Source organism: Octodon degus, unplaced genomic scaffold (genome assembly GCF_000260255.1).
Source record: "Octodon degus isolate 3935 unplaced genomic scaffold, OctDeg1.0 scaffold00008, whole genome shotgun sequence".
In the NCBI taxonomy this organism is placed as follows: Eukaryota; Metazoa; Chordata; class Mammalia; order Rodentia; family Octodontidae; genus Octodon; species Octodon degus.
Window position 1 is genome coordinate 12,838,563 of NW_004524584.1, and position 11,180 is coordinate 12,849,742.

Genomic DNA, 11,180 nt, shown 5'->3' on the forward strand with positions numbered 1-11,180 from the left:
TCCCCAGCCCCCCGCCCGGCCCCTTCCCCGGCCCCGCCTCGCGGCCTGACTCGGCCTCTCCTCTCGTGCGTCCCCAGCTCGCGCCGCGGCCGGCGGCTGGTCCCGCCCCCGGCACCATGCTGCCCTCGCAGGAGGCCTCCAAGCTCTACCACGAACACTACATGCGGAACTCTCGGGCCATCGGCGTGCTGTGGGCCATCTTCACCATCTGCTTCGCCATCATCAACGTGGTGGTCTTCATCCAGCCCTACTGGGTGGGCGACAGCGTGAGCACCCCCAAACCTGGCTACTTCGGCCTCTTCCACTACTGCGTGGGCAGTGGGCTGGCGGGCCGCGAGCTCACCTGCCGGGGCTCCTTCACCGACTTCAGCACCATCCCGTCCGGCGCCTTCAAGGCGGCCGCCTTCTTCGTGCTGCTCTCCATGGTGCTGATCCTCGGCTGCATCACCTGCTTTGCGCTCTTCTTCTTCTGCAACACCGCCACGGTCTATAAGATCTGCGCCTGGATGCAGCTCTTGGCAGGTAAGGGTCAAAAGCTGGGGTTTAGGGGCTCCTTCCTGGAGGAGGCAGAGAGGTGCTGCTCTTCTGAGCTCAGATCACTTTTCTGGCGACCCTCATCAGCTTCTGGGAGGAGACTGTGTGAGAGACAGTTTGGAGCTAGGCACAGTACCTTGAAATTGGGTATCTGGGCCCGTGCGTAGACTGCATTTGCTGGTGGGTTAGTATTATGTTAGCATCTACACCGGTCTCTGTTGGCCGTGTTTATGGAGATGTATTGTGAATAAAGGGAAACCATGTAAAATTAATTTCTGTTACATAGGAAAATGCATGGGAATCAAGATCTGCCTTGGATCTTTAACTCACTGACATTGTCAACTTGGGTGTTTCACTTTACTTCTCTATGGTCTGGTCTCCTCATCAGTAAAATGGGAAAGGATTGCAGAGGACAAAGGAAAGAGGATCTGGTAAACTTTAAAGTATTGTAATGTGGGGGATGGGTCTCTTTTTAAGATTGGGTGGTTTGGTAGCCCCTGGTGATGGGGACTTTACAGAGCAGGTCTCTACCCTTTCATCCTTCCCCCACATACAAAATACTATGCCCTGTGTGTATGGGTTCCTGAAATGTTCCGAAATGTCTAGCCTAGACAGTCTTCCTGCTCTGAGAATCAGTGAAAGGCCATTGGGAGTGAGAAATGCTGAGGCAGGTTTCCAGGATCCATTAGCATCCCCTGCCCCCACCCACTATTCCATCAGAAACAGATTTTGAGGACTCAGCAATTTGGGCATTTGAGAGTTGTAGGCAGGGAAGGGAATTGGACTGGGAAAGTGGGTCCAGGGGATGGCAAGATGGTGAAGAGTAGGAAAGAGTCTGGAGCAGTCCAGGGATGGGAAAGAGGAAAAATGGGACAGTCAGGCATCAGAGGCATCTTTTGCAATTAATACCTCAAAACATTCCACAAGTGTTGAGCTTTCCAAAGGAGACCCCTGGAGGAGGCACTACATCACTTGCTGGTCATTCCACTCTCAGAGCATTGCAGGGAGCTGGCTCTGGAGCATGGAGTGGATCCTCTTAGTCACCCCCATTGAGGGAAAGCTGACATCTTTGGAAATGATAGGATGACACTGGGGTCAAGTGTCATGAATGTGGGTAAAAATGAGACCCAGAACTGTCGCTTGTAATGAAAGTCAAGGTAATGAGCCTGATGTGCTTACCCAAGGGGACTTTTACACCTGTCAAAGGAATCCCCTGCCCCACTGGAAGAAGGATTCAGACTCCTGAAAGGACTCCTTAAATAGGGCAGTATGGGTGAATATGTGGACGTGCTAATGGCATGTTGGGAATCCATCCCACCCCACTTCACTTCTGTGTGGATCTTTAAGATTCTTTGAAGGGAATAGGATTGTAGCATGTGAGGTTTGTCTCTCTTCACCTTTCTCTGTGATATCCAGAAAGATGATAGTGTTTGTTTCCATTCTATTTGTCATCTGAAGTCCAGCTGGAAAGATATTCTCAGCTGGAGCCTCTAGTTAATCAGCCTCCATTTGGAGTCTGCAGATGAGTTGCTGACCTCTTGGCCTTCAAATTCTCCATAATCCTTGTGGATTTAATCTTAGGGATTTGATGAACTGTCCAATAACTCCCATGTAATCATTGAATTTCAGACTTTAGCCATCATTTCCTTCAGGTTATGCCTTCTCTTTGTCCTACTGCAAGAGAGGAAACAGTATAGAGAGTGAAGGACCAGTGAACCTCACACAGTCAGGAAGGGGTGGAATCGAATCAAAGGCACACGTTTCCTGACCTCAGCCTGAAGCACTTTCTCTTGAGTTGTTTCCCCTGCCCTGAAGTTTTGAGGGGCAGAGTTGAACAGTTTATTTTGCTTAGAGATCACTGGGTTTTCTGGCTTAGTGCCTGACTTACTTTGCTTACTAAAGTGGCATAGGACAGAGTACATGGCACTAAGGTGAGAATCACCACTCATTCCTCCCATGTCTCACCATTCAGTAGTGAGGCTTTTTAATAAAATTCTGTTTTCCCGTCTGTGCAGTAGGGGTCTCTGGGGTTGGACTAGTTGACTGGAAGTGCCCTTCTGAGCCTTGTGCGCTCTTCACACCATTCTTTCTCCACATCCATTACATGAGAAGGTAAGCGCCATTGTCCAAGGAACATGAAGCAAGGGCTTCATGTGTGTCTTGTGAGAGCTCAAATGCCTGCCATGTTTTTCTTGTTTTTGTGAACTTTTATTTAGGTATTTGAGTGCAGAATACTGGAGCACTGGGAAAATATAGAGAGATATTATTTCTTTGTTTATTTCTCACTGTTCAGTGGTCATCCCAGTGGTGGACACTGCAGTGCTGACATACAGAAGATGAACTGACCATCTAGCTGGGTCAGTGTGTTGATTAGCAATCTTCCAGTGACAAGTGGGAAAGTCAGTGCAAACTGGCTTAAGTAAATGACAATAAAATACAAGGTAGAGTTTTTTTGATTCATGTAATTTGAAGGCCCAGTGTGAGGCCACAGGTATGGAGAGATCCAAGTGCTCAAATCATGTCATGCAGAAGCTGCCTGGATCTGTTTTTGATTCCACTTGTTCACTCATGTTAAGTCTATTTCCTTCTTGATGGTGAAAAGAAACTGGCAGCTCTGGACGCAGCAGTGCCTGTGGAAAAAGCACAATTCCAAAGAAGTTGGAATGTTGGCCAGCATCTACCAAATGCCTACTTTTTTGTGTGTGCTAGGGATTGAACTCATGGCCTGCACACTGAGCTGCATCACAAGCACTTTTTGCTTGTTGAGGTAAGGTCTTATTCAGTTGCCCAGGCGGGACTCAAACTTGTTATCCTCTGGCCTGAACCCTGGAATGCTGGGATGGTAGATATCTGAAACTGCACCCAGCTGCCCAGGGTCTGCTCTGAATATGTCATGGGGATGTGGTCTAAGGTCTGAGCCAGGTGCCCTTCTGAAGTAGTGGAGAAAGGTCACTTCCCACACAGGTATATGGAGGGCAATGACTGGAAGAAGAGTGGTGTGGTGAGGAAACTGCAGTGCTACACCTGTGCAAATGCTGTGGAATTCCAGAGCAACAGGGGACTGCGGCTCGGGGGAAATGAGGCAGTGCCGACAGGTGCGAGGTGTGGGAGGGCATCCTGAATGGATCGGGAGGTCACGGGTGGGGAGGCAGAGGGCAGGAGGCTATTTTGGGCTTCAGTGTGGGATCCATGCAGAGGAGCAGCAGAGGAGGATAGGAAGGGATGAGAAGGAACAGTAAAAGCCAAGTGTGCTGGGCCAAGGAGTTTGGACTTCAATCTGCAGGCAGTCAGAAACTACTATAGCTGTTACTATTACTCAAGAGAAGTGATTAGTATATTCTGAGCCCTTATTGCAAGCTAAACATTTGACATGCAGAATGTTATTTAATCATTACAAAAATTCTATGGAGTAGGTAGCATTATTCATATATATATCAATACTATATATATATATATTTGGTACAGGGTCTCACTCATAGTGATCCTTCTGTTTTCAGCCTCCTCAGCACTGGGATTACAGGCATCTACCACCATGCCCGGACCTGGTCACTGGCACAGTGCATCCAGGGCTGGAGCTGGAGTGGCATGTGGTACCAGGGATTGAACCTGGGTCCCTGTGCTTGCCTAAGCAGGTGCTTAGTCTGCTGAGCTGTCTCGCTGGCCCTTCATTATTCATATTTTAGAAATGAGAAAACTGAGCCTCAGAGCGGAAAGCCTCATTTGTCCAAATTCACATTTGTGTGCGTAGTAGAGCCAGGACTGTGGCTCAGGCTGCCCAGTCAGAAGCCCAAGTCTGCAATTCAGCCAGGACTGACTGGAGGACAGTGGCAGGACATTCCTGCCAGGATGTGGAGTGGAGGCAGGAAGAGCCCATGGCTGTCTGTGGAGTGGAGCTTAGCTTCTTAGGGTTCCTCAGGACATCTCAGCAGCTCTTCCATGTGGTCACCCATGCTTACCATGGGCACACAGGCACCAGCTCTGTGGTCATAGATCCCTCAGAGGGTGGAGCTGAAGCTCAGAGCTAGTGGACATGGCTCTGGAACCTGTTCCTGCCACTGAATTCACCAGAACTTGAAAACGAATTCATGATGTCAAGTTGTGGCTGACACTCTGCTGGTGAGGTCAGCTGGCAGGTCCCATCCGAGCACAGGCTCAGCTGTGACCAAGGGCGCAGGAAGGCAATAGTGTCTCAGTCTCCGCTCTGCCATTTCTCCCCTGTGCTACTTGGATGCATGTGCCTGCCTCTGAATCTGTTTCCTCATCTGTGGAATCATTGACAGCTCTAAAAGGCTCAGCATCACCAGCCTAAAGTAACTTAAGAGCACATCTACATTCTTCTCCATTTTCTTAGGTCTTCATTCAGATTGGATTTGGGATTTTGTTTATCTAGTAATGCCTTGTTGTATGTGCATGACTTGTTAAACACACCAAGGACATTTCTGTTCTCCTCTGTTCTGTTCTTATTCTCCCTCCTTTATTTTCTCAGCTCCTTCCCTCTTTGTCCCTCCCCGTCTCCCTTCTTCCCTCTCTCCCTTCCTTCCTCTTCCCTTCCTTCCTCTCAGCTTCTTTGCTTCCTCTCTCTATGAGCCCCTTCCTTCTTTCTCATGGCAGCCCTTCCTCAAAGGCCTCCTTGTGTGTCGGGCACAGTGCCTGGCTCTGGGGATCTTGAGTGTGAGTGCCTACTCAAGCCGGGACCCAGTGTCTAATAGGAGAGGCAGACAGAAAGCAGATCACTGGGTGTTGTGAGTCAGGAAATGCCTGTGACAGGAAATGCTCTGGGACATAGAGGGGATCCTAACATAATTAAGGATAGTCATAGGGGTCTTCTCAAAAGGGCAACAAAATTTGAGCTGAATCCTTTAATGGTTGATTGATTGACTGAATGATTGAGGTATTGGCAGTTGAACTCGGGACCTTTGCACCAAGCTGTGTCCTCAGCCTTCCTTCTGCTTTATTTATTGACTCATGGTCTTGCCAAGTTGTCCAGGCTGGGCTTGAACCTGTTTCTCCTGCCTCTGCCTTCCTCAGTGCTGGGATTACTGAGGAATCCCAGTGTGTGCCCCCCCCCCCGCCTTGAATAATGCTTTATTACATAAATGGTGTACAGCTGTAGTTATCTATTGGTGCATGACATCGTGCCACAAAAACTACTAGTGTCCAAAAGCCACCAGCGTTTATTATGGTTTTTTCTTTGTCTTCTCATCTGTGTTCTCGTTCTCTCTCTCTCTCTCTCTCTCTTTCTCTCTTTCTCTCTCTCTCTGCCAAAGTGATTGAATTCAGGGGGCCTTTCTTACTCAGCCCTTTTTTAAAAATCAAAGTCAAAGTTTTGCTAAATTGCCCAGGTGGGACTCGAACTTGTCCTCCTGTCTCTCTCTGTGTTGGGATTATAGGCTTGTGCATCCATGACCTGTTCATATCTGTTTCTGTCACAAGAATTTGGGAGCAGCTTAGATGGGGCAGATAGTTCTGACTCAAGATCTTCTGTGAAGCTGCAACCAAGACTTCATCCAGGGCTGTAGTTATCATAAGTGCATTTTTTAAAAATGTATTTTTAGTACAGGGTCTACAGGGTCTTGCTACACAGATCCGACTTGTAGTGATCCTCCTGTTTTCAGCCTCCCAAGCGCTGGGATTACAGGCACACGCCACCATGCCCAGTCTCAATCGCCATCTCAGTGTGCCCTGGGGGTGGGGCTGGCACCACAATGCAGGGATTAAATCCCAGTCCTTGGGTCTGCCTAATGAGGTGCTTTAATCCACTGAGCTATCTGACTGGCCCCATAAGTACATTCTTATGATGCTGGTAGGAGACCTCGGAATGAGGGACCTGACAGGAACAAGATGAACAAAGCCATCATTTTGTTTAAACATTGAACAACTTTATTGAGATATAATTTGTATGTCATGTAGTATGCACATCTAAAGTGCACAAGGCAAGGGTTTAGTGTATTCATAGAACCACTCCACGCTCAGTTTTACGCTATTTTCATCATCTTGAGAAACTTCGCACTAACCCTTTAGCCACCACCCCATCGTCTCCCACACAAGCACTAACTTGCTGTCAAATATCTCTATATGTTGCCCATTCTGGACCCTTCATATAATAGGATCAGATACTATGTGATCTTTGAGACTGGCTTCGTAGCACGTAGCACAATGTTTCAAGGGGTAACATGTATCAGAATTTCATTCCTCTTTTTGCCAAATGATTTTCCACTGTATGCTGTACCACACTTGGCTTACCCATTCATCAGCTGATGGACGTTTGGGTTGTTCCTACCTTTTAGCTATTGTGAATAGTGCAGTGAGTTAGTATACGAGTTTTTGTGTAGATACATCTGACTTTGGAGGGGGGCCACGGGGCACTGAGCCCAGGGCCTCAGGCTAGGCCAGCCCCCTACCACTGAGCTCCATGCCCAGGTCCTTAACTTACCTTTTGTCTGTTTTATGAGATATTCATCTGGCTCCAGTGGTCCAAGCACCAATTATTGAAAATATCCTCCGTTTTCCATTAAATGATCTTGGGACCCTTGTTAAAGTCCATTGACCTAGATGTCTGAGTTAAATTCAGGACTCAACTAAATATTGTTCCTCTGATCAATATTTATGGCAGCCCCAGACTGTCCTGATTGCTGTTACACCATAGTCACTTTTGAAAGTGGGAGCGTGAGTCCTCCAGCGTCATTCTTTTGGCTGTCACATGCTTTAATGTCCCAATCTTAGACAGCATGCACCATCACTTATCTTGTTAGAAATAAGGTACTAAATCCATTCATATTCAAGGGGAGAAGAACTAGGCTCCTCCTCTGACAGGGTGGGATTGCAAAGAATTTGTGGACATGTTTCCAAATCACCAGAAATGGGTAACATACTAAACACTTGGCCATATGTCTTGCTGACTTGATTCAACAATACATCTTGGAGATTGTTCTATATCAGTGTATGAAGAGCTACTTAACAGCTCCATAATAAACTTTTGTATATGTGCATAATCATTTAATTAATTTATTACACTTCTGCCACAGGTGTGTGATAGTCACTGTTCTTTCACAGCCTTGCCAGCTAAGTGTTATTAAATACTGCAATTTTTTTTTCAATTGGGTGGTTAAAAAAAACCTTTCAGTCAAGCGCTTATCCTACTGAGCCATTTCCCCGGCCCCCAAAAAACCTTTCAGATAGTATGGTGGCACATACTTATAATCACAGCTACTTCAGAGGCTGAGGCAGGATAATCACAAGTTTAAAGATAGTCTGTCTAAACAAAAACAAAACAAAACAAAACAAAACAAAACAAAACAAAACAAAACAGGAGACTGGAGATGTAGCCCAGTGACAGAGCACTTGGTACACATATGCAAGACTGTGGTTTCAGGTCCCAGGATTTCAAAAAAGAAACAAACTAAACAGTTTTATAGTAGTATAAAATTTTATATACTTTTGTATAGTATTGCCTTTCCATTATGATTGTGGGATGACCATGTAGCTCAGCATACAGCACTAGCATGCTTGAAACCATGGGTTCAACCCTCAGTACAGTAAAAAAAATTTTTTTTTAAATTAAAAACGTATTATGAAAGAAGTTGATCAGCTTTCATATTGGTTTTTCTGCAAACTGTAATTTCTGAAATATTTGATCAAGTCATGGTATTTATAAGAACTTTTCTTTTTTTAATTGAAGGTCTTACTATGCAGTTTAGGCTGGCCTTGAACGCACTATGTAGCCCAGGCTGGCCTCCAACTTGACACCCTCCTGCCCTGGCCTCCTGAGTGCTGGGATTACAGGTGTGCCCCAGCAATCCAGTTTGAACTGATGTTTTTCACTTGTTTTTTGCATTACAAGGCCTTCACATTGTGCTCTATCCTGCCTTTTTTTATTTCTTATTTTGAGGCAGGGTTTCTCTAAGTTGTTAAATTGCACAGGCTGAGCTTGAACTTGGGAACCTCCTGCCTAGATTGCTCAGAGTGCTGGGATCACGGGGTACATGGCTATGCTCAGCAAGCTCTTTCTATCTTAGGAGTTTGCCCCTGATGCAGTGTGTTACAAATACTATTCCCTAGTTTACCTTTTGTCTCTGTCTATGGATTTCCCCCCATGGTGAGATTCAGTTTTCTTAACACAGATGATCAGTTCCCTCTTTTTGCAGCTCCTGGGTTAAATGTAGCACTAAAGAGGCCCTGAAGTGTTTAACCATGAGGGAGACACACTCAGGTCTGGTTGTTAGGGAGGATAGTTTGGAGAGGTCCAGCGGAAAAGGGCTGGATGAGTCTTATTCTGACGTCCTATTTTTATCTTTCTCTTTCAATTCCTCTTGCAAGTTATTCATCAGTAACTTGACTTTCAATTCCAGAGCAGTTGAATCTTTGATTAAAAGTTTGTGCCTGACACACTTGGGTGCTAGTGAGTATACAAATAAATGGATGCTATCTGACTTACGTCCTAACTCCACCCTCCACTCTCTTTGAGGTAGCTTGGTTCATGTGTCAGGTAACATGGATTTGAATTTATAATACGAGGGATTTTATATCCTTTATATTATAAAGGACTAAGTGTCCTCAGGACTGTACATTCATTGCTTCTTCTATAAAATGGGGAAGAGCTATGTCTCTATCTTGTGAGGCTGTAACAGAATACTGTAGACTGAATAATTTATAGTGAACAAAAATGTATTCAGTGTTTGAGGGTGGGAAGTCTAAGGCTCAGTGTTGGCTTCTGCTGAGGGCCTTTCATCTACTCTTGGACATGGCAGAGACAGACAGCAGGCCCAGCTCCTCCTTTCATAAGGAACCTACTGCTGTGGTGACACATTGGTGTAGTCACGGGGCAGAGCCCTCATGACCTTCACACATCCGAAGTGTACCACCACTGGCGTCTCTTCAGCATGGGCTCATTTCTGATACATGAATCTTTAAGGACCCATTTAAACCACAGCCCATGAGTAACTGCCTCATGGGGTTGTTGAAGGACTGTAAATATGTGTTCATACCCAGATGCTAAGGGAACCCTCCTGAGTGTTGACAGTTATTACTTACTGTGTGGCCTGAATCAAACCATTTTGGCTCCAACATTCCATGGCTTGTCCAGGACCAAGGAAGGAAAGGCTCCAAAGTGGAAGGAGTGGGGCATGAGAAGGAATCAGGTCTGGTTTAGGGTGGCCTAAAGCTGGGCCTTGGATCTCACCATGCTGTGCACATCTGGAGAGCAAGCAGGGCCAGCTGTGTGCTGGGAACATGGCTCCGCAGCAGCTGCACGAGGAAGCTGAGGGTGCCTAGAGGAGGCGCTGCAGCTGCTGAGGCTGGGGGATGGGGAGGTTACCAACGAGTGTGAGGGGGCTGGGGACAAGGCAGGTGCTGTGGGTGACTCACATTTCCTCTCTAGAGTGACATTTCCAAGGAGGCAGGAGGAAGTGACATTTCTCCCTTGAAGAAATGTCAAATGTGGATCTGTATGGGATGCTTGTGTAAAAGGAAGTCTGAAAAGTGCTTGGGAATTTGAGTCTGGTGCTGAGGAAAGAGTTCTGAGCTGGAGCTGTAATGGAGGAGTCTGAGGCAGACGAAGTGAGAAGAAGAGATTCCAGCCCAGGAAACCAGGCTTGCTGAGTCAGAGAGAGGAGGAGGAGCCAGAAAAGGAGTCTGAACTCCGAGACTATCTTGAGATCAGCGACTGAGGAGGGCAGGCTTAGAGCTGCCAGGAATGGGAGACAAGGCAGGTGAAGACCTTTGTTTATGGTGCTGGGAACCAAGCCTAGGGCCTAGGCAGGCAAGTGCTCTCTACCCCTGAGCTACACCTCCACTGAGTTTGAACCTTGTGACCTGAACGATCCTGTAGGATGGGAAAGCTGGGTGTGGATGTAGCTCAGTGGAAGAGTGGTTGCCGCAGAGGCTGCATCCGGTGCACACACCTATAATCCCACCTCCCTGTTAGGCTGATGGGGGAGGAGCTCATGTTTGAGACCAGCCTGGGCAATTTAGTTCGACCTTGTCATGAAATTAAATTTAGGAAGATCCTGAGGCCAGGGGGTAGCTTGGTGATTAGACCTCCTGCACAGCATGCGTAAAGCCCTGTGTTCAATCCCAGTACTTCCAAGGGAGGAAAAAAAAGAGCAATTAAAGCTTTCCTTAGATGAAAGAAAAACTGAGGGAATTTTTAATCAGTCGATATGTCTTGCAACGTGAAGTTCTTTGTAGAAAGAGAAAATGATACAGGTGGGCTGGCGAGATAACTCAGCAGACTAAAAGCTTATGCAAGCTTAGGTGAGCGCAGTGACCGCAGTGCGCTTCCTGGCACTACGTGCCTCACCAGTCTCACCCCCAGGCCTGGCTGAGTCTGCCACAGAGTCTGGGCATAGTGGCATATGCCTGTAATCCCAATGCTGAGGAGGCTGAAAACAGGAGGATCACCATGAGTCCAAACTGTGCAGTGAGACCCTGTAACAACCAAATACGTTAAAAAAAAGAAAGAAAGAAAATGATACAGGTAAAAAAAAAAAAAAAAATTCAGATCCATATGTGGAAGATTATTGGAGAAGGAATAAATGAAGATTAAAGGGCCGGGGAGATGGCCCAGTAGAATAAGCACTTGCCTGGCAAGCGCAGGGTCCTGAGTTCAATCTCTTTGGGGCTGGAGAGATGGCTCAGTGGTCTAAAGC

At 46.7% G+C, this 11,180-nt stretch overlaps 1 protein-coding gene across 1 annotated transcript in view; it reads left to right on the forward strand.

Moving 5' to 3' along the window:
- The first annotated feature begins 116 nt into the window (after positions 1 to 116).
- The window catches only part of Lhfpl4 (LHFPL tetraspan subfamily member 4), a 37,261-nt gene continuing 26,197 nt past the window's right edge, over positions 117 to 11,180 (forward strand). Inside the window, exon 1 of the mRNA XM_004625049.2 lies at positions 117 to 522. Coding sequence (XP_004625106.1) covers positions 117 to 522 — 406 coding nt within the window. The remainder of the gene's footprint in view (positions 523 to 11,180) is intronic.